Below are 24,200 nucleotides of genomic sequence, written 5' to 3'. Positions count from 1 at the left end.
GTCCCCTCCCTGCAGATTAATTCCTGACCTGAAAAAAAAAAAAAAAAAGTCCTGGCCTACATACAGTTATTTGTTTATACCAGTACCTGTATGAGTTCTTATATGTTTCTGTAGATCTCCTGAAGTTTTGAAAGACTTAGTACAATTATCTTCTGAACACCGATATGGCTTTTCTCCTGTATGAGTTCTGACATGACTTTTTAATCCATAACCTTTAAGAAAAATGTAAAGAAATTTAATTATATGAGACCCCTCTAAGCATGCCCACTGAGATTAAACTATTGAAAAATATAGTAAACACCAAGGATATAATACTAGGCAAACACAACAGAACAACCATTAACAACGTGTAAGAGTGTAACAGCTAAGGACTGTCCTGCTGGAAATGCAATACTTTCATCTCTGTCTAGAAGAGGTTCTATACGTTTCTTTTTTTAAACGGCTCCAATCTTATTAGATGTTCACAACTCATACCCCAAAAGCTTGAAATGGAATCAAGACATTAAATGAGGACTAAGGTAGAAGTCAGGAGGCCAGGCCCCAACCCCTGCTAAGTTCTAGTTGCCAATGGTTCCCTCAGGTATATCCTAACGTTAAAGTCTGTGTCAGCTTCTAATGCTCAGCTTTTACTTTTTTGCTAAAAGAAAGCTGAGTGTGGAGTGAAACACCAAACGCAGTAGGCAGAAATAGGCCTGAGGAGAAAAGTGAGAACAGAGAGAGAGAATAGAACAAGCAGGAGAAGAGGAAGTTAAGGGAGAAACTGAAAAACTAGTCACTGTGCATCCACAGATTCAGACAAAGGCAAGGGGTCAGTTCCTACAGCTGGCCTGTTTCTGCTTGCCCCCTAAGAACGACCAGGAAACAAAGAAAATTCATGTTTTTACCTGTTGCAAATGCTTTCCCACAGCCTAGGTGCTCACACTGATAAGGCCGGTCTCCTGTGTGTGACCTCTCATGGACCTGTCATGAAAATACAGGCATGATTCTACTTCCTTTAGGCAATTCCTCAGGTAGATGGTCTCAACATAGACCTGGTTTTTTTTTTCTCTCTGTTGAATTACAGCTGACCTTTGAACATGCAGGGGTTAGGGATGCTGACCACCCCCCACCGCTGACCTCCTGTGCAGTCAAAAACCAGCATAGAACTCTTGACCCTCCCCAAAAAAACCTAACTACCAACAGCCTACTATTGAGCAGAAGCTGATAATAGAAAGTCGATTAACACATTATTTCGTATGTTATATTCTTACAATATAGTAAACTACAGAAAACGTTAAGATAATAAAAGAAAATACATTTACAGTGCTGTACTGTATTTATTAAAAAAATTCACATATAAGTGGATATGCACAGTTCAAAACTGTATTGTTCAAGGGTGAACTGTATTTTGTTGTTTGTATGGGTTTTTTTTGGAGAAACAAAAGACAACCTTGCTCAAAAACTGTAGCCCAACAGTTCTCAATATGCTAAACGCTTAATGTTATGAAGGATGCATTGTAATTTTTTTTTTAATGTTTATTTTTGAGAGAGAGAGAGAGAGCAAGCAAGCGAGCATGAGCCGGGGAGGGGCAGAGACAGAGAGAGACACAGAATCCAAAGCAGGCTCCAGGCTCTGAGCTGTCAGCACAAAGTCCAACATGGGACCCGAACCCACGAACCATGAGATCATGACCTGAGCTGAAGTCGGACATGTAACCAACTGAGCCACTCAGGCACCCCAAGAAGTACTCATTTTAAATAAGGAACAGGAGCATTAGAGGTCTGAGTTTTCCTACAGTGGTCAAAGGTGTCTGTATGGAACATATACATAGTGAGAGCTAGGATCAGAGCACAGACAGAGGCCACGCAATGTAAGGTTAAGAGTGTGGCGGCTGCTGCTACAGGGGCCTTGCCAGGAGGCAAGGCGTCACCAAGAGGTGTTTGCCTTCTCTAAGCCTCAAAGTCCTTTCTGTAAAGCCGAGACATAACTATATCTAGTGTAGAGGGCTGCTGTGACGAATGATCATGACAATGGCCAACATCTACTGAATCTTTACAATGTACCAGGTCATTCTTTTCAGTACTGGTACGTATTCAGTATCTACTTATTTATTTCTCACAAGCACTGTGTGAAGAAGGTACTTTTACCATAAGGAAAAAGGTACTAAGATGCTAAGTAACATGTCATGGTGACACAGCAATAAGTAATGGAGATGGGCTCTAGGGCTGCGACTCCAAATATGCTAAACGTTTTTAGCCTTGCTAAAAGCAAGACTTCTGCTTCCTGACACACTAAGTTCTTCAATAAATGTTAGCTATGCAGTTGTGGTATGTTGTGTTTAGCTGCAAGCAAAATACCTGGCCTATATATTTGAAACATGAAACACATTAACACCAACTTCTGCTAGATTTCAGCAAATCACTGTTAACAGAATGATTACACATACATCTCTCATAAAATTATATAAATTTCCCATTTGACAAAAATATATTCAAATATATAGAGTATCTACCATGTGCCTGGTAGTATTTTGGACATTAGGGAGACAGAGATGAAGAACACATAATCCAAGCGCTCAGAGTTGAGAGTTTCTGAAATCTGCATATGGCTTCATGTGATCTGTGTAAGAGCATGCGTGTGTGTCTATATCTTGGTAAGTGAGGGAAAACAATGGCATTTGAATACTACAACTATATCATGTTGGCATTTAATGTCCTAGGTACTGTCATAACTAAATACAGCATTTCCTTTATATATACCTTAAGATGATGAGCCGTTGTATATAATTTCCCACATCCATCATATTCACATCGAAATGCCTTCTCTCCACTCTGCTGAGACTTAGCAGTTACTCTTGTTGCATGTCCTTGTAAGACAATCTAGATGAAACAAAAAGTACGACTGAAATTATTTACACGGAAATAAAATAGATGAAATTATTATTTTCAGAATAAAAAAGATAAAACTGCAATGTGTGTTTCCAGACTCAGATCATCATTTTACAAAGATTCTATCATGTTGAGCCAGCTAGGTTAATTCTGTTCTGTGACTGAAGTCAGTGGCTGTGGAAGAAATCAAAAGGAGATCCACAAGGGGGCATAGCTAGAGCTCACAGATCTATTCCCATTCTAGAAAAATCAACCCAAGTAGCATCTCCATTGTATGCAGGTATTCCATGATGCAGGTATTCCATAGATAGATAGATCTATAGATAGATAGATAGATTATATATTATTTAGGACATGTGTCCTAAAAACAATGTAAAGAGCACTTTCAATTTCAAAAGCATTTCAAAGCAATGAAAAAGAGAGGCTTATGACATTGGGGTCCCCTGCGGGAGACATTACAATCCATATGATCCTACTCCTTAACCTTTATTCAGTAGAAGATCATTTTTCTGGGACTCAACACCATGAGACTTCAAACAATTGTACTGATTTTAGAAGCTTTTTAAAGACAGCCACCTGGGGCGCCTGGGTGGCGCAGTCGGTTAAGCGTCCGACTTCAGCCAGGTCACGATCTCGCGGTCCGTGAGTTCGAGCCCCGCGTCAGGCTCTGGGCTGATGGCTCAGAGCCTGGAGCCTGTTTCAGATTCTGTGTCTCCCTCTCTCTCTGCCCCTCCCCCGTTCATGCTCTGTCTCTCTCTGTCCCAAAAATAAATAAACGTTGAAAAAAAAAAAATTAAAAAAAAAAAAAATAAAAATAAAGACAGCCACCTATTTTAGAAATTAAGATACCATAAAAATGGAAGACTGACTTTCTACTCTGCAGGCCCTGGGGTGACAGAGCTGTAGGTTAGTGCGAGCTGTCTCGAAGTGAAAACGAGGGGTGGAGGTGAGCAGTCCAGGCAGAAGGGAGAATATGACCAAAAGTATGGAAGGGTGCCTGGAGGAAGTGGAAACTTACTATGAGACTGTCATGTCTATATGACAGAATGAATAACAAGAAAAAGGGAAGATTAGGACCACATTTGGGAAGAGCTTTAGATGCCATTATGAAGAGTAAACCTTGACAATGAAAGCAAAGGCAGGCATTAAGAGTTTTCTTTAATGGGAATGCAAGCTGGTGCAGCCATTCTGGAAAACAGTATGGAGGTTCCTCAAAAAACTAAAAATAGAACTACCATACAACCCAGCAATTGCACTACTAGGCATTTATCCAAGGGATACAGGTGTGCTGTTTCGAAGGGACACATGCACCCCCATGTTTATAGCAGAACTATCAACAATAGCCAAAGTATGGAAAGAGCCCAAATGTCCATCGATGGATGAATGGATAAAGAAGATGTGGTATATATATACAATGGAGTACTCCTTGGCAATCAAAAAGAATGAAACCTTGCCATTTGCAACTACGTGCATGGAACTGGAGGGTATTATGCTAAGTGAAATTAGGCAGTCAGAGAAAGACAAAAATCATATGACTTCACTCATATGAGGACTTTAAGAGACAAAACAGATGAACATAAGGGAAGGGAAACAAAAATAATATAAAAACAGGGAGGGGGAAAAACAGAAGAGACTCATAAATATGGAGAACAAACTGAGGGTTACAGGAGGGGTTGTGGGAGGGGGGATAGGCTAAATGGGTAAGGAGCATTAAGGAATCTACTCCTGAAATCATTGTTGCACTATATGCTAACTAATTTGGATATAAATTTAAAAAAATAAAAAATAAAACAAGTTAAAAAAAATGAAAAACAAAAAGTTTTCTTTAAGTTTACTTATTTAAGTACTCTCACACCCAGTGCAGGGCCTGAACCCACAACCCATGACCCAGAGATCAGGAGCGACGCATTTCTCTGACTGAGCCAGCCAGGTGCCCCAGGCATTAACATTTTTAAAGTAAAGGATTGACCAAGATCAGCTCTGTGTTTTAGAAAGAGAACTCTGGTAATGGTGTGAAACAGTGAAAGACAAAAGAGGCAAGGAGAGTAAAAGAAGCTTGTATGATCATGAATATGGAAGGAAAAAGTGATGAAAACCAGCCTAGGACAATGACCATGGAATTCAAAGCAATAGATGATTCTGCAGCTATTTTAATGGTGAAGACGGACAGAATCTAAATTTCAAAAGCTAAATTAATAGGCTAATGCTATAACAGGTATTTCAGGGCTGTATTGGTTATATCAGTAAAGGATGTATATAGTCTTTGTGAAAAAAAAAAAAAACCTGATATATTACCATGAGGGAAATGTCTGAAAGGCAACAGAGAAGCTAACACCAGTGAAATACTAACCATCTTCTAAAACCATCTACAGAAAATGACTTTATTACTATCTTGCTTAATGTACGTTCTGAGAATTAAGAGATAACCTTAGCTCTGCCATAAATTCACTGCGTGACCTGGAGCAAGTCATGTATGGCTTGTTTGCCTGTCTGTATAGAGAACACATTGTACTAAATCAGTGATTTTTTTTTTCTTTTTTAAACATTTTAAAAATTCCTTTACCAGATGAAATCTTACACAGCAGTCTACTGTGCAAAACAGATAAAGACATTCCTGCTTCTGCTGGCCCAGGCAGGCATGGGTAGCTCTGCTAGTCCCTGAGGGACCTCAAAGAAACCCTAGGATCCCACCCCCGCAAAAATCAGAGCTTGAAAACTGCTGTACAAGAAGACAGTGCTAAGTCCCTTCTAGCTTTAGCATCCTAGAGTTCTGAGAAGGTGCAAATCCCACTGGTAAATAAAGGGCTGGATCTGAGACTGAATTCCAAAGTGACTTCGATAATACAAGAGGTTAACTACCATTTATTGAGGAGGTGCTTTATGTGATGCGCTGTGGTGGGTGTTTTGCATGAGCTGTCTTACTGGTCCTCCAAGACTATCCAATGAATTAAATATTTCCTGTGATTTACAAATAAGAAAAATGAGGCTCAGGGTAGTTAAGTAATGTAACTTGCCCAAGGTCCAAGGCTGGGAAATAGGACTTGAAGCAGATTAGCTCTAGAGTTCACTCTACTAACCCCCCAGTGTTCAGGATGCAGTAACCCAGCGGTAACGAACTGGCAGAGCTCTGTAGTCAGAGAGGGAGAGACCTGGCAGGTTTGAGAATAACTGGTCATTTTACTGCCTAGTTCAGGACTTAAAATTCCATTTATTATAGAGTCCTGATGCACACAGCAGACAGAACTTTTGTTATTTGATGTGGGTAAATTTCTCTCTTAGGATGTAAATAATTTATACTCTTGAGGAAGGATAAAATGAAAGCAACTTGAAGAATTTTTTAAAGTATGTTCTCTTTCAAGAAAGGAATTAATCAAAAAAGTATGGCAACAGAGGGATCTTTAGGGAACCATGAGACACCTCAGAATTGCCAGGAAGATTTAAAACACAAACAAAACACCTCCAGAGATTTCTACCAATGATTACTATTGGGTAGTGGTCCCTTCACTCTTTATTTTTACCTCTACACCATTTGGATTTTTTTTTCAAGTGTACATACAATTTGACTCGTTTTTTTTAATGTAATATTTTTTTACTTGGGTATAGTTGACACACAATGCTACATTAGTTTTAGGTGTACATCAGTGACTGAACATCTTTATATGTTATGCCATGCTTACCACAGCGTAGCTACCATCTGTCACCATGTAACACAGAATCCGAAACAGGCTCCAGGCTCCGAGCTGTCAGCACAGAGCCCGATGCGGGGCTCAAACCCACAGACAGCGAGATCATGACCTGAGCCGAAGCCGGACGCTTAACCGACTGAGCCACCCAGGCGCCTCCCTCTGACCATTTTTAATCAGATTATTTGTTTTTCTGGTGTTGAGTTGTGTAAGTTTTTTATATATTTTGGATATTAACCCTTGATTGGATATATCATTTGCATATATCTTCTCCCATTCAGTAAGTTGCTTTTTTGTTTTATTGATGGCTTCCTTTGCTGTGCACAAGCTTTTCATTTTAATGTAGTCCCAACAGTTTATTTTTGATTTTGTTTCCCTGGCCTTAGGAGACACGTCTACAAAAAATGTTGCTGTGGCCAAAGTCAAGGAAATCACTGCCTATGTTCTCTTCTAGGAATTTTATGGTTTTAGGCCTCACATTTAAGTCTTTAATCCACTTTGAGTTTACTTTTGTGTATGGTATCAGACAAGCAAAGAAATAAAAGGCATCCATATTAGAAAGAAGTTAAACTTTCACTTTTTGCAGATGACATGATACCATATACAGAAAACCCTAAAGATTCCACAATAAACTATTAGAATAAGTAAATTCAGTAAAGTAGCAGGATACAAAATTATGCAGATTGGTTGTGTTTCTATATACATTAATAACAAAGAAGCACAAAGAGAAATTAAGAAAACAGGTACATTTAGAATTGCACCAAAAAGAATAAAATACTGGAATAAACCTAACCAAGGAGGTAAAAGACCTATACTCTGAAAACTATAGAACGCTGATGAAATAAACTGAAGACAATTCACAAATGGATTTTCTAAAAGTAAACATGATTACCTTTTTTTAAAAAACCAAGTATATAGCAGCTATCTATATAGTAAGTTCAGTGGTCATTTTGGGTTTTTTCTTTGTATTTTTCTGAATTAAAAAAAAAACAAACCTCTAAAAATATTATTAAAAAAAAAATTCCTGGGTTCTATCTCAGACCTACTGATCAAATCTCTGGAAACTGATCTCAGCCATGAGTTATTATTTTATTATTAAAAAAAATTTTTTTAAATGTTTATTTTTGAGAGAGAGACAGAGACAGAGCGTGAGTTCAGGAGGGGCAGAAAGAGAGGGAGACACAGAATCCGAAGTAGGCTCCAGGCTCTGAGCCATTAGCACAGAGCCTAATGTGGGGCTTGAACCCATGAACCACAAGACCATGACCTGAGCTGAAGTTGGATGCTCAACTGACTGAGCCACCCAGGCGTCCCAGTCATGAGTTATTTTTTAAAAGTTCTGTAGCTCAATCTCATGTTTGTCCCTGATTAATAACTACTGATTAAATACCTTTCTTTTAGAGATGAAAAGAAGAGGCTCAGAAAAGCAAGGTTCATTTCCTCAAGATCACATAGTTAGATAAAAGTATAGAAAATACATATGAAATATGATCCACATTCAAACTGCCTATATCCACAGGCAGGTTTGGGGGTAATTCTCCAGCCTACTTTCTGGGAGAATCTGCCACCCCATCCATAGACCCTGATAACCAGAAAAGATGGTGTATGTAAGGCTGGCCAGTGGTCTATGCCCTATGTGGCCTAGCTTATAAAGTGAAGCTAATTTTGATAAGTCAAACCCACAAATTTTCCCTCCCTGGAACATGACCTAGGAAATAAAGGAAAATCTTGAGTTGGCTTTGGGTGGGAAGCCTGAGACAACAAGGCTGTCATGAGCTACATGTAAACTCAATGATACAAAAAGGAAGCCTGTCTGCAGAGAAAAGAAGGGAGCAGAGATGCCACGGAGGAGGCGAGGAGGAAGAGAAAGGAGTGGGATTAACCTCCGGTCCCGACTTCTTTGCAATTCTGGTTCCTGTGAAGCCCCACAGTTGTTCAGCAGTTCCTGTTCTCTGCCTCTTATAAGCTCTGCTGTATACTCATAATATATCTCTTTTTTCCTAAACTGGCTTGACTGGCTTTCTGTGTTTTCCAACTATTAGAGCTCTGATTAAAAGTACCAAGCCAAAGAACTTTGATCTCCAATATAAATAAAATTAGTTTCAAATGAAGTCAAAACTAATGGCACTCATGAAAAAAGTCTTAGTATTCTAATACATAAAGCATCAACAATGCTATATAACGCTGACAAATTAAGTTCTCATATATTAGCTAGAATCTTAATCAAATGAAAATCTTATTTGTTTTTCATAATCTCATAAGATGGGTAAGGCAAGATTGTTATTTTCATTTAGCGGATAAGAAATCTCAGATCAAAAAAACCCCCAAAAACCTCAGATCTAGTGAAGTCATGTAATTTGCTCAGTCACACACCTACTACATGGCAAAACAGAAACTCTACTTGGATTTTTTATTATACATGTGTGCTACTTTAACCCCATCAGCCTTACAGTTCTCACAAATGAACACATTGGCATTCTTAAGTAGAGTACTTTGGATCAAGGTTTTCAAATTGGGCACCACTGATATTTTGAACAGGGTAATTCTTTCTGGGGGGGGGGGCTGTCTTTATGTCTTGCAGGACATATACCCACTAGATGCCAGTAATACTCCCCCAATTGTGGGGGCGCCTGGGTGGCTTGGTCGGTTAAGCGTCCGACTTCGGCTCAGGTCATGATCTCATGGTCCATGAGTTCGAGCCCCGCATCGGGCTCTGTGCTGACAGCTCAGAGCCTGTTTCAGATTCTGTGTCTCCCTCTCTCTCTGCTCCTTCCCTGTTCATGCTCTGTCTCTCTCTGTCTCAAAAATAAATAAACGTTAAAAAAAAAAAAAACTAAAAAAAAAAAATACTCCCCCAATTGTGACAACCCAAATTGTCTCCAGACATTGCCAAATGTCTCCTGGTGGGGGCGGCAAAACTACCTCCATATGAGCACAGCTGCTTTACATACTCTAGGTCTTTTTTTTTTTTTTTTTTTTTTTTTAAGTTTATTTATTTTGAGAGAGAGCCTGATCAGGAAAGGGGCAGAGACAGAGAATCTCGAGTGAGCTCTCTGCTGACAGCCCCAACCTGGGGCTCAATCCCGTGAACCATGAGATCATGACCTGAGCTGAAATCAAGAGTCAGATGTATAACTGACTGAGCCACCCAGCACCTCAAACTCTAGGTCTTTCTTGTCTTATGACAAGAAATTTGGTTTCATGTAAGAGATCAGCTCAGCAGCACAACTAGTATGTTTATATTACAGATGGAAGAAAAAGTTCTCAACTATAAGCATCAAAATGAAAAAAGTCTAGAGCTTTGAAACAAGACTATTTACAAAAAATCTGCTTTAGCTACAGACTTTTTATTGTTCATTATTTATTTTAAAGTTCAGCCAGGCACAGAGTTACAGTTCTTAAGCATTCTAGCACAAGTAGGAGTACCAAGAGATAAGCCAAGAAGTTACAGGTGCTGTTTATTTGCAGGGGTTCTTTTGGGATATTTTGACCCTTTAATACTATGTACTGGGCTCTCAACCTCAAATATGATACTAAACTATATCAAAGGAGGGAGGTTTGGGGCACTTGGGTGGCTCAGTCCGTTGAGTGTCTGACTTCAGCTCAAGTCATGATTTCAAGGTTCATGAGTTCAAGCCCCACATTGGACTCACTGCTGTCAGCATGGAGCCCACTTCAGATCCTCTACCCCCCTTTCTCTGCCTCTCCTCTTGCTTGTGCACACTCTCTCAAAAATAAATAAACGTTAAAAAAAATAAAGGATGAAGGATTCGTGAATTTCTGGTCCAGCACTAAGATGATGAAAAGAAATTATGAATCACAAGTGCAAACCACATATATAATTAAAAATGTTCTTGGGGCATCTGGGTGGCCCAGCCGGTTGAGCTTCTGGCTTTGGCTCGGGTCATGATCTCATAGTTTGTGGGTTCAAGCCCCACGTCTGGCTCTGTACTGACAGCTCGGGACCTAGAGCCTGCTTTGGATTCTGTGTCTCCCACCCACTCTCTCTGCCCCTTCCCCACTACGCTCTGTCTCTCTTTCTCAAAATTAAACACTAAAATAAAATTTTTTTTTCTAGCAGCCACATTTAAAAAATAAAAAGAGGGGCACCTGGGTGGCTCAGTCGGCTAAGTGTCTGACCCCTGATTTTGGCTCAGGTCAAGACCTCACAGTACATGAGTTTGAGCCCCGCAACAGGCTCTGTGCTGGCAGTGCAGAGCCTGCATGGAATACTTTCTTTCTTTCCCTCTCTGCGCCTCCCTTGCTCACTCTCTCTTGCTCTCTCAAAATAAATAAACATTTTAAAAAAGTAACAAGAAACAGGTGAAATTAATTTTAGCAATTCTTTTATTTAACCCAGTATGTCTAAAATATTATCATTTCAATGTGTAATCAATATGAGAAATTATTGAGATATTTTATATTCTTTTTTTTCATAATAAGTTTTCAAGTGCTGTATATGTATTTTACACTCACAGCACATCTTAATTCTGAGTGGCCATATTTCAAGCGCTCAACAGCCACACGTGGTTACCATATTGGACCGCCTACATCTAGTCTGTAAGGGAGAGGTACAAAGAGCAAAGGAGAAAAAGCTACAGTTGCAAAAAATCCTAGTCAACTTCCTTCTGTTTCTTTGTCTATTACCACCAACACCAAACAGTTATATGTCTGTGGTAACAGGGCTTTTTATGACATTTTGCTTTAGCAATACTGAATTCCTAGTTATGTTTTTGGATCCAGAAATTAATTACTGCTGGCAATAGATAGACTTTTATGATAATGGTATATTATAATGTTACACAACCCAGTGGTAAATTCACTCATTTTTTACAAGACCCATTCTATATTAGTTTACTACAAGTGTAGCTCTAACTGTCTCTCCTTAAAAATGTTCCATTATTTAAAAAACTTAATTGTTAGTCACTAATAGGACATAGACTCTAAGGCACTGACCTACATCTCTTGAATGTATTTACACTACGCTTGCATTTTAGTAGTGTATGTCTTAGGTGGATTTGACATCCTGCAGTTCAAAAAATAGTTCTCATTTTATGAATTCAAACACTTGAAAAATTTGCCAAGAATCACACAGTTGCAAAGCTGATGAGCTTGGTGAATTGCAAACTGTATTTATACTACTGCCGCTTCATGATACCATCTCAGAGAATAAACAGAAATACTGGCTATTCAGCAATGTTTAGAAGCATGAAATTTCTACCAGTGATTTCAGTTATTTTATCGTTTACTATTATTATAAATGTAAAATCTTCTTGATAACCCCTAAAAGTATCACTCCATGTTATTAAGTGTGATGCTAATGCTCAAGTTAAAATTGTCGCCCTGAAGCAATAATTTTAGAATAGGAGTTAAGTATGATAAAACTCTCAAAGAATGCAAACAACTACCATGGGGGAGGAATCAGCAAAATATTAGAGATAACTACTGATATTTTCTCAAGGAGCAGAATTAAAGCAAGAATGTGCTACACTAATTATATACAAGCTCCAACACACCCACCCAAACATGTCCCCCACAAACACAAAATTCAAAACAGAAGCTTTAATTAATCTAAGTTTTGGATTTTTGACTTGTAGATGTCCCAGGAAGCATCTGTGACTACTTTGTACTTCCTACAAAAACCTTTCCACAAAACTTTTAGAGGCACTGCTGCTCTGGGCTGTTGTCTGGATAAGAGATGACCAATGACTGGACCCAGGGTGAGCATCTAAAGCAAAGTCAGCCAACCCGTGGCCCAGGAAGCAGTCTGGTACAAAAAGCATAAACAGTTTTACTCAGTAGGAACAATGATGACTAGCTAGGCTGGACCTTCTCTTCAGAAGTTGAAAAACAGGGTATGCAGGGAATCAGTTGGGAGTGGAAGAAACAAAAAGACACAAAGAAGAAAGCAGTGAGGGTGAGTGAGTCCCCAAAAAGGTGGAGCCCTAGAAAAAGAATCCACAAACAACCATGGGTGGGGGCAGTCAGAAGACCATCTGGTCTCCAAAACTGCCTTGGATTCCAGAGCATAAACTTCATTTGGATTTCTGTGATATTTCTATTTCTTTAGTGCCACTCTGCAACCACACATAGTGAATCCTGAAACCTGGGGTAGTTCAAGAAAGCTACTGCCTAATACATACACTCTTTCTCCGGAAAGATTTTCATAGAGAGGCAATGAGTTAGCTATTGCTTTCATCCACAGAAGGGCCTGGAAATGCTAAGGGAAAGAGGTTCTTATATAAAAAAGTAGCTTTCCATACCTGCATTTTCTTCTCTTGCTCATTCTCTCCAATTATTCCAGTACCTGCTACACTTTCACTTCCATCAATGGACACCTGTAGGAATAAAATAAAGCTTAACAAAGTTTTACATTTTGGTATTTCTTTAGGTTGGGTGACAAGTACATAGGGATTCATTATCATTTATTTTTGTGTATGCTTGAAATTTTCTACTATAAAAAGTGGGGGGGGAACCCTTTTAGTCATATGAAAGATATATGTTCAATATAGGGAAAAAAAACCCAGCCCTTCTGATGTAAAATGTAATTGAGACTTTCCTTCATGTTTTCCAATCTCTAATTTCTGTTTCTTAATTCATAAGCTGTTCCATCTATACCTTATTTTTTCTTTCGCGGCACTCATCCTTGAATATACATCTTTTTGTGAGTTATCTCTCACCATTTCTTTTCTAGAAATTCTTATTTCATTCCTTTTATCTTTATTCAAATAGTTCTTTCTACACTTCACTTCTTTTAAGATAAATGCTGATCTTCTCCTCGAGGCTTATCTGATTTTGACTTTGAATTGCTAGTTTCTTATTTGATAAAGTATGCTTTTTAATTTTATTTTAATGAAAAATAAAGAAGCCGTATCTGGGATGTTCTTGACATTGTAAAATGCTGTACCTTTGCTGCATACTGTTCCAAAGCACTGATGGTGTCGGGGTCAATCGTGGCATCCCCGGTGTGCAGACCTGCTACTGTGCCGTCAGCCTGAATTGCCAAGATGGTATCAGACTGCGGGACTTGCACTGCGTGGTGGATGTATGCTGTGGTGCCGTCTTCCAGCTGAACTGCCTGTAATGCGCTCTGGTCATAACTATCTGGGGGAGTGGAAGAGAATGGCATTAAATTAAAGGAAGTCTGACAGAGTTATATGTTTAAAGGAAAAAGGGAATGAACTTTCACTGAGTAGTTCTATGAGCACCAGTCCACGTGCCTAACATGTGTGACTTCGTTTAATCCTCACAACAGTTCTGTGAGAGGTGGGTATATTCACCACTCTCATTCCATAAAAGGGAAACTGGAGGTTTGGGGAAGTAAAGCCACTTTTCTTAGGAACCAGAAAATTTCAAAAACTAACAATTAACAGTCAAAATCAGTACGTAGAGGAACCAGGATTTAAACTCATGTCAGTATGACCCCAAGATCCATGAGCTTTTTTTTCCTTCTAAATAGCCACACCAAGATATATACAGCATTGTGAAATAATGAATCTAGACAATTACAATGAACCTGTGATTAAGTCCCACTGCTAAAGAAAAAAATTCAGAGTTTACTTGTTCTCAACTTTAATTAAACAAATTTACTTATAAGTTTAAGTATCCTAAATTTTAAAAAATTCCTCCCTTTGGTTTCACAACTACAGTCTTTCTAAAACATGTTATATCATTCTATAAAATATTTTATAAGGTAATAATAGCTAACATTTATTGAGCATTTACTATGTGACAAATATTGTTGGGGCGCCTGGGTGGCTCAGTCGGTTGAGCGTCCGACTTCGGCTCAGGTCATGATCTCACGGTCTGTGAGTTCGAGCCCCGCGTCGGGCTCTGTGCTGACAGCTCAGAGCCCGGAGCCTGCTTCGGATTCTGTGTCTCCCTCTCTCTCTGCCCCTCCCCTGCTCATGCTCTGTCTCTCTCTGTCTCAAAAATAAATAAAAACGTTAAAAAAAATTAAAAAAAAATATTGTTCTATGTGCTTTACAAATGCTTGCACACATTTTGTCCTCACAACTACCCTATGATGTGGATACTTATAATAATACTCATTCTACAGATGATGAACTTAAAGCACAGGGAGGTTAAATAATCTGAACAAGGTCACATAGCTAAAAGACGGCTGACCCAGATTTGAACCCGGATAGTCTGGTTGCAGAGTGGTGTTCATTACTCCTATGCATTCCACCTCAAAACCCTGGTCCTCCCTACACAAAATTAATATAAAGCATGAACACTTCTGTCCTATTTGCTTCAAATAAAGTTTAAGATTTTATTTAGATTTATTCATTTATTTATTTATTTATTTATTTATTTATTTATTTATTTATTTTTAGAGAAAGAGCATGCAAGCATGGGAGAGGGGCAGAGAGGGAGAAAGAGAACCTTAAGGAGGCTCCATGCTCAGCACAGAGCCCAACGAGGGCTCAATCCCATGACGCTGGGATCATGACCTGCACCAAAATCAAGAGTCGGAATGCTCAACCGACTGAGCCACCCAGGTGCACACAAATGGTGCTCTTTAGTTTTAAAGACCAACACGACAGGCAAAGGACTTTGCTTTAAAAAAAAAAAAAAATTTTTAAGAGGAAAAAAATCAATAACTTTCAAATGCTTAATTTCATATTTGAACAATTTTTTTTTAATGTTTATTTATTTTTGAGACAGAGAGAGACAGAGCATGAACGGGGGAGGGGCAGAGAGAGAGGGAGACACAGAATCAGAAGCAGGCTCCAGGCTCTGAGCCATCAGCCCAGAGCCTGACGCGGGGCTCGAACTCACGGACCGCGAGATCGTGACCTGAGCTGAAGTCGGACGCTTAACCGACTGAGCCACCCAGGCGCCCCCTTTTTTTTTTTTTTGAACAATTTTTTTTTTTCAAATGCTTAATTTCATATTTGAAAAGCAGCGTCTATTTAAAGTTTTCTATTCCAACCTGTTACTTGACAGTTCAAATTGCTAGAAAGTTTTTCCTTGGACTGTGCCAAAATCTGCCATATTTCAGAGAACAAAAACAAATCTTCTTTTACATGAAAGCACTTCAGCATGTAAAGGCAGGTCTTATTTTTCCCACACTCCCATTTCTCTCTTCCTATTTCCAAAGTTATTTTACCTTTGGAGGTGTGGTGAATAAATGCTGTAGTTCCATCTTCTAGCTGCACTGCTTGACCATCCTCTAAACGCAAACTGTCCCCTGCTCAAGAACAATGCTTACATTTAGATCTCATGTCTTCTAAGTACATTCTGATAACTCAGCAGCAAGAGTCAATAAACCATTAAACACATTATAACAACCTATACGTGCTTTATGAGTCCTTGAACGTTTAGTATTTTCAGTAAAGCTGCTCTAAGTAAGTGCTTAGTAAAAAGATATTAGAACACTTGTTTTGGAAAATATACTAGAGAATTAGGAGAGTTGAAAGAAGGGAAAAAAAGAAGAAAATGAGAGACATGTAGGAATTAGTTCAAGTGACAGAAAGATTCACTTAGGACTGCTGTCCATTTATCTCTGGAGCGTAGTCCAGTAACTTCTTTCGTATCATTTTTTTTAACATTTATTTATTTTTGAGAGAGACAGAGACAGAATATGAGTGGGTTAGGGGCAGACAGAGAAGGAGACACAGAATCCAAACCAGGCTCCAGGCTCTGAGCTGTCAGCACAGAGCCCGACGCGGGGCTCGAACCCACAAGCTGTGAGATCATGACCTGAGCTGAAGCTGGCCACTCAACTGACTGAGCCACCCAGGCGTCCCAGTCTTTCATATCATTTTTGAGAAAATGTCTCAATGAAGTCAAAATGGTCTTTAGATCCTCTCTTTCACACATATGGATCTCCCCTTTCAAAAGGAAGACTAGAGACCTGAACCAAGTTTAGGCAGTAAGAGGCAGCTGGAGGTAACAAATCCTGAAGCATGAGAATCAGGACGGTAAGTAAGTATCAAATACTTACTACTTTTAGGTATGGGTACATGTTGAACATAGGCAGCAGAACCATCCTCCAACTGAATGACCTGGCCATCTATAAGTTTTCCATCTGGAACAAAAGATTTAAGCCAATAAATTAGCACAAGCAAAAACTTTAAACTTTATACAATTTCAAAATGGTATCAACTATAAAAACATACACTACTTAAGATCATGTTCATCTTGATTCTTCCCTCAATGTTCTGAAGCAATTCAAAAACACATCCAGTGATCCTATAGAAAGCAGAAAATCCTCCCTCAGCCATTCTTCCTCCCCTCCAATTTTCAGTTAAATAAGTTCAAGAGGAAGAGTGGCTCATCACAGCAAGCTATGTGAGCTGAATCTCTATTTACCTTTTGGAGCCACTTAGGAACAGTGACCCTGACTACAGAGAAGCTGAACCTGGGAATACTGGCAGATATGTCAGTGTATGTGAGGCCAGTTGTCATTCTCATTCCTGGGTGCTGTAAGTCCCTTGACTATGTATGCATGTGCTCAGTAGGTGTCCATAAAAACAAGGAGTTTGAGAATTGGGCTATTTCTTGGGGCTAAGGAGACACTGATTTACAGTTGATGTTATATAAACAAAACCAAACGTCTATACTTCTATGCATGTTTTGTAAAAACATTAAATAAATAATAACCTCAAGTAAAAAAGCAAGAAAGGTCTTACTAGAAATAGGTTGGGGACACTCCCCCACTTTCCCTCTAATTTTCACACCCCAGAGTGTATTCCAAAAATCTCAAAGGGAGTCCCCAAATTATCAAAACAAATTTAAATTAACCTGAAACTATTTAAAAATTACCATATGCAATGGTAATATGCAACGAGGCATCTTTAGGATGGACTGGGAAGGGGGGTAAGCTGCCAGGTGTTCGAACTCTGAGGTTATGAATTGCTGGTATTAACCCATGGGCTGTATATGAGGCACATACCTTTAGAATTGTGTTGTATATAAGCGGTAGAACCATCTGCAAGTGTTACTGCTTGCAAGCTTACACCTTCCATATTTTCTAAATTGTCACCATCTATTATAAAAAAATAGTTATTTTCTTTAGATAACTATCACATGTATGTGCTGTTTAAGTTAAAAAATTTTTAATGAAAATTAGGCATAAGGCAGATTGCTTAAGACTCAAATGGGATTTATTCTAGCATTTATAAAAAAGATTTCCCTGCCCTATTGCACCCAGTATCCACAGCAAGAAAAGAAAGGCTTAGTTTTGGTCACGTGTGCTAAACAAGGAAGAGGGAAGTAAACACAGTGTTGTGAGTTTTCATTCTCCCTTAAGATAAATGATATTTCCAAACCCACATGATCCCTTCACACAAAACTGCTCACCTGCCACTGTTACTGCCTCTGTCAAGCACAGGGTAACATGTTGAGCCTCCATTCCTCCTCCAGGAAACTCTGTCATTCCCTGAGAATCTCGATTTATTTGGGCTAACAACATTTTCTACCTTGAAGAAAAATACAGGCACTTGAGAACAAAGAACAATGCATATGAAATAAAAGCTACAAAGAATATTTATCAACCACAAAAATTTGCTACAGAAGTAAACAGAATTCAAAACAGGCTGAAATTTCACTTAATTTTAGTATATGTGCTGCCGAAACGAGCACAATGAAATTTCACTTAATATACAGGGTTAAGAGTATTAACCCAAAGTCCAGAGCACGCCTTTCATATTCATCAGTAAACTACTGAGCACACTGACAAGTCTTGCCTATCAGTTTTGTAACATATCTAAAGTTTCCATAATCAGAGTTCTTTGGGTTTAACATAGTTGAAGATCCCCACTTATTCCCACAGTCCTGTTGAGTCAGTCTTCAGAAATCTATCCTGAATCTGGCCACTTCTCAGTTTGCCATTACTTCCCTGATTCCAGCCACTACCACCTCTTGCCCACGTTACTGCAACAGCATCCTAACTGGTCTTCCTGCCTCCATTGTGACCTCTCCAGTCTCCTCTCAACACAACAGTCAGAGTGTTCTTTTCTGGTCAAAACCTTCTGATAACTTAGAGTAAAACCAAAAGTCCTTATGCTGCCCTATGAGGCCAATAATCTTGTCCCTCATTTCCTACTACTCTCTACCTCATTCATTGCATTTCAGCCACATTGGTGTCCTTGCTTTTCCCCATAGTGGGTGTTCTGTTGCCTCAGGGCCTTTACATTTGATGGTCCTTCTGCCTGAAACATACTTCTCCGTATCTTCATTGGTATTCCCTGATCTTCTTCAAGTCTTTGCTTAATGTCACCCCAATGAGAGCTTCCTTGTTCACCTCATCTCAAACTGCACCTCCCACCTCCAAACCATGATACACCCTAACCCTCTTCCCTCTTTCATACTTCTGCATAGCACTATAACATATTACATATATTTACTTATTTTGTTTCTTATCTATCCTCCCCACCCCACCCACCCACCTACAATACACCAGGATTTTTATCTGCTTGCTCACTGCTGACTCACAGGTCTAAAAAGTACTTGACACACAGTAGACACACAATTGGTGCTGAATAAATGGATGAATGATAGCTCTTTTACCAATTACCACCACAACCCTCTTCCTCCCTTCTCTCACTTCGTGGTCCCATAATCTCTGTGTGCCTTGGGTTGTCTCAAATAGGAGCTGGGATAACTTAGCTGCATTGAGCCAAGGAATTGGACCAGAGGATCTCTCGAGGACTTTCCAAGTCTAAAGATTTGATTTCAGTGTCAATATTTAAAAGAAAAATGTGCAGATTGTAATAATTTGCAATTATATTTATGACTACTTAAAGCATTTTTGTTTTAGAAACACTATGAACTGGGGCACCTGGGTGGCTCAGTCAGTTAAGTGTCCAACTCTTTTGGCTCAGGTCATGATCTCACAGTTCATGAGGTTGAGCCCTGCATTTGGCTCTGTGCTGACAGTGCAGAACCTGCTTAAAATTCTCTCTCCTTCTCTCTCTGCCCCTCCCCAGCTTGCACTCTAAATCTCTCTCTCTCAAAATAAACCAAAACAAAACAAAACAAAAAAAACCCTATAAACTGTATCCTTTTATTAAAATAAAATTTTTTTTAATGTTTATTTATTTTTGAGAGAAAGAGCATGAGTGGGGGAGGGACAGAGAGAGAGGGAGACACAGAATCTGAAGCAGGCTCCAGGCTCTGAGTTGTCAGCACACAGCCTGATACGGAGCTCGAACTCACAAACCGTGAGATTGTGACCTGAGCCAAAGTCAGACGCTAAACTGACTGAGCCACCCAGGTGCCCCAACTGTATCTTCTTTGAATTAGAGCCGGGAACTGTGGTTTAGGCTCATAGAAAAGCATCACAGCTATGGTGAAAGTCAATCAAAGGCTGACTTTTTAGGGAGTCCTGAAAGATTCCTATCTATAACTGTTCATAGAGCAGGCTGAAACTTCAACACTTCCTTGCTACCTCTAAGAACTATCAGAGAAGCCTCAAAGTATACGTTGGTATACTGCTGTTAAGACCCCTGATGAGGGGGCACCTGGGTGATGAGTCGATTAAGCCTCCAACTCCTGATTTCGGCTCAGGTCACGATCCCAGGGTCGTGGGATTGAGCCCCGTGTCAGGTTATGTGCGGACAGCGAGAAGCCTGCTTGGAATGCTTTCTCTCCCTTGTTCTCTGCCCCTCCCCTGTTTGTGCGTGCTTTCTGTCTCAAAAATAAATAAATAGATATTTAAAAAAAAAAGACCCCTGATGAGAATAGGACTGGGACAGATTAATTTTCAAAACAAGTTCTGTCACTATATAACAGAAACAAATTTAGATAGGGAAATGGAAAGAAAAACACCTATAAGATGTAGTAAGCATTGTGATTTTTATAGTATTCACCTAGGAAATAAATTTTTAAAAGGCAGATTACAAGGTACTTTGGGTCGTGATGTTAAGAAATGTCTAAAGTTGTCATTTTCACTCAATTTTTTATAATCTCCAAATAACTACCATATATAACATCAAAAGGTAACTGACAATATCTGTAATAAAAAAAAGTTATTTCTTGTCTGAAAGCTGATCAACTGTTAAATTTCTTTTATTTTTTTTTTAATGTTTATTTCTTTTTTGAGACAGAGAGAGACAGAGCATGAGCAGGGAAGGGGCAGAGAGAGAGGGAGACACAGAATGTGAAGCAGGCTCCAGGCTCCGAGCTGTCAGCACAGAGCCCGATGCGGGGCTCGAACTCACAAACAGTGAGATCATGACCCGAGCCGAAGTCGGACACTTAACCGACTGAGCCACCCAGGTGCCTCAACTGTTAAATTTCTTTAGGAAGATTTCAACACCTACAGTTTCATTCCTAATGGAAAAAAAAGAAAAAAACTACATTAACAGAAAGATGAATAGACAACTATTCCCTGGACATGAACTGCTGGCAAATACATGAAGTAGTGATGGGAAAAAACATTCAGGGGAGTTCAAATGGCACTACAATTACCAGAGATAATAAGTGATGGCAGGTCCCTCTTATTTTTAAAGTTCTCAGAAAGACTCTGGGATACAAAGCCCTTTGTTAGAAAAAGATCACATGGGGGAAAAAACGATAGTGAAGAAAAGAAGTAAACAAGCCAGAGATCAAACACCCCATAGTTGCTCACATATCCATCATCATGTCTTGATCATTTCTGTCATTGACATTTTCAGGTTGTGTGGAAATGAACATGTAAGACAGACACGATACCTTTAGAAAGGGCCACCTTATGAAAGGTAGTCAATTTCATGTGGTTTAGTCATGAATCATGGGCCAAAATCAGACACAGAGGAGGCTGTCCTGAAGCACTACAGGAATCTCCATGAAGACAGTGTGTAATATATAAACTTCCTGCCTTTCTGGAAGATGATGATGATGCATGTCAGCCTAAGAAAAACAAACATACTATAGAAATGTAGCAAATGTTATATACAGAATATATAAAGAAATTTTAGGGGCAGCTGGGTGGCTCAAGCAGTTAAGGGTCTGACTTCAGCTCAGGTCATGATCCCATGGTTCGTGGGTTTGAGCCCCACATCAGGTTCTGTGCTGACACTGCAGAACCTGCTTGGGATTCTCTCTCTCTGCCCCTCCCCTGCTCTCTCTCTCTCAAAATAAAGTTAAAATAAAATAAAATCTTAAAAAATAAAATAAAATGTGAAGCCCTTATATATTTCAAGGTTAGCTTAATTTGTTAGAGACCATTATTACCACAAATTATTATGAAGACATAAATCTAATGGTCCAGGTATAAAAGCAAGAACTCTAACTGCAAGTAATCTTATCACAATAAAAAATGATACAAAAAGAAATCTAGATTAACAAATCTTAGATGTTTCTTTGCATGGAGCCACACAAACCAGGCTTTCAGAAATTGTCAAACTCAGGCCCTAACTTCAGGTCAATTTCACCTAACCATAACAGAGAAGCTAGGTCTTTCTATTACCTGCTCTCAATTCCAAAATTTCCTACTATAAAAAGTGCTCCGCGCGCCACTTGGGTGGCCCAGTTGGTTAAACATCTGACTCTTGATTTCACCTCAGATGGTGATCTCATGGTTCGTGGGACAGAGTCTCGCATGGGGCTCTGAGCTGACAGCTAGGAGCCTGCTTGGGATTCCCTCTCTCTCTCTCTCTCTCTCTCTCTGTCCCTCCTCTACTCACCACTGTCTCTCTTTCTCTCAAAATAAATAAACTTTAAAAAAAGGAAGTGCTATTTCATTTAACCCTGGTCATTTGTGCTACATTTTAGGACATCTCCTAACCTGGAATGAGGAAGTTCCTTAGTATACAGCAACATGAAAATAGTGGGCTATCCTGTACATTTGATGTTTATAGAATTAGTTATACTGCTTTGGTTAGCATTTGTAGAAAACTGTCTTTCAAGTCTCTTCAGTTTTATTTAAATATACACAGGGACTAAGTATGTTCCACTGATGAAATGTAATTCAGTTAAATACAGGGCAGTTAGAATGTGCTGGCAAATGAGGTGGGAGTTTTCACAGGCTCCACAGGAGGGTAAAATATAGTGATAGAATTTATACTACCAATTTTATTTTTTTTAATTTTTTTTCAATATATGAAGTTTATTGTCAAATTGGTTTCCATACAACACCCAGTGCTCATCCCAAAAGGTGCCCTCCTCAATACCCATCACCCACCCTCCCCTCCCTCCCACCCCATATACTACCAGTTTTAACTGGGAAGAATATTCTAGTGGATGGGTGAAATGCTGAAACTTGAAGGCTTTGCCAAAGTCCAGGACCATTCAGAAACTGAGTATTTGATACTGACTGGCAGGTAGCTGAGATAAGGTCTACCAGGCCTAAAGCTAAAAATACTTATGAGAAAAAGAGGTGAGAGCAGAGATAAGAATTTAGAAATGAACAGCTAGGTCTAATCATCAGGAATGCCAATTTTGGTGATGGTTTGATCTTAACTGAACCATTGATATAAAAAAGAGCTTTAAAAAATATTTCTCTTAAACCTCAATAGATTAGCACCGACAACATGGGTTGGTAAGGGCACACCTGCAGGCAGCAGGTTGCTAAGCATGCCCCGGTTTGCTTTTACTGAGACTAGGGAGTTTGAGGAATAGAAGCAGCAGGAGAAAGATTCTGGCATATTCAGAAGCCACTTCTGGCACTGCTCCATTAAAAAAAGGCATAAGAAAGTCATTTGAAAACTACTCTGCTAAATTGCACTTTACTTCTCTAAGATAAACATCGTATATGTTAATATTTTATTATTCAAATTGCTATTTTTACATGGGTAAGGGAAGCAAAGCATAATTGTTAGACAATTATGAAAATTACAGAGGGCATTCCTGACACACAACTCCTAAACAAAATAGATCCTCTGTCCAAAAAGGTGTTGAATAGGACACTAAATGTGGATAGTTTAAACATATACCTCTAGACAGAAATAACTAGAAATAACTATTTCTGTAGGTATCACATTTACAAAGCACTTTTCAGATCTAATAACTTATTGATAGTTAAATGGAACAGTCCTGGGGCGCCTGGCTGGTTCAGTCGGGGAAGCATACGACTCTTGATCTCAGGGTTGTAGGTTTGAGCTCCACACTGGGTGTAGAGATTAATAAAATCTTAAAAAAAATAAAAATAAAAATAAATGAAACAGGCCTTCAGCGCCATAAGAGTTCTTGAGTTCTTCCAACCTTCTCTGAACTTCCAAAGTTGTCCAGCAAACTGTTTGTTTCTTCATGGTAACTATTTAAAATACGTTTTAAGGTTTAAAATTTTTTTTAAGTTTTTATATATTTTTGAGAGAGAGAGGGAGGGCAGAGGTGCAGAGAGTGAGGGAGACACAGGATCCGAAGCAGGCTCCAGGCTCTGAGCTGTCAGCCCTGACATGGGGCTCACACTCACAAACCACAAGATCATGACCTGAGCTGAAGTCGAATACTTAGCAGACTAGGCCACCCATGTGCCCCAAAGATTTTTTATTTTTAAGTCATCTCTATACTCAACGTGGGGCTGGAACTCACAACCCTGAGATCAAGAGTCACATGTTCTACTGACTGAGCCAACCAGGTCCCTCTAAAATATTTTCCATTTGCCTCAAACCTCTCTATCCCTCACTCCCTTTCCTGTTATCCCCCATTCCTTATCCCTGACACCTCATTTTCAACAAATTAATCAGTCCCCAACTTCACAGAAAATATAGACATCATCAT

The 24,200-nt window shown here is 39.2% G+C and overlaps 1 protein-coding gene across 4 annotated transcripts in view; it reads right to left on the bottom strand.

Moving 5' to 3' along the window:
* Positions 1-24,200, bottom strand: part of ZNF143 (zinc finger protein 143) — a 56,376-nt gene that overhangs the window by 21,979 nt on the left and 10,197 nt on the right. Inside the window, exons 2-11 of one of the 4 annotated variants that reach the window (XM_047070485.1) lie at positions 21,213-21,389; positions 17,859-17,977; positions 17,452-17,544; positions 16,501-16,584; positions 15,664-15,747; positions 13,459-13,655; positions 12,815-12,889; positions 2,740-2,859; positions 885-960; positions 87-212 (exon numbers count right to left, since the gene is read on the bottom strand). In XM_047070485.1, coding sequence (XP_046926441.1) covers positions 87-212; positions 885-960; positions 2,740-2,859; positions 12,815-12,889; positions 13,459-13,655; positions 15,664-15,747; positions 16,501-16,584; positions 17,452-17,544; positions 17,859-17,970 — 967 coding nt within the window. In that variant the 5' untranslated portion in view covers positions 17,971-17,977; positions 21,213-21,389. The remainder of the gene's footprint in view (positions 1-86; positions 213-884; positions 961-2,739; positions 2,860-12,814; positions 12,890-13,458; positions 13,656-15,663; positions 15,748-16,500; positions 16,585-17,451; positions 17,545-17,858; positions 17,978-21,212; positions 21,390-24,200) is intronic. The other 3 variants (XM_047070487.1, XM_047070486.1, XM_047070488.1) reach the window with 3 other exon arrangements.

The sequence above is a fragment of the Lynx rufus genome, unplaced genomic scaffold (genome assembly GCF_022079265.1).
Source record: "Lynx rufus isolate CCGP_SWC_20201006 ecotype Redwood Valley unplaced genomic scaffold, mLynRuf1.p SCAF_9, whole genome shotgun sequence".
NCBI classification, from domain to species: domain Eukaryota; kingdom Metazoa; phylum Chordata; class Mammalia; order Carnivora; family Felidae; genus Lynx; species Lynx rufus.
Note: the sequence above shows the minus strand (reverse complement) of the source record. Positions and strands in the feature narration are given on the sequence as shown.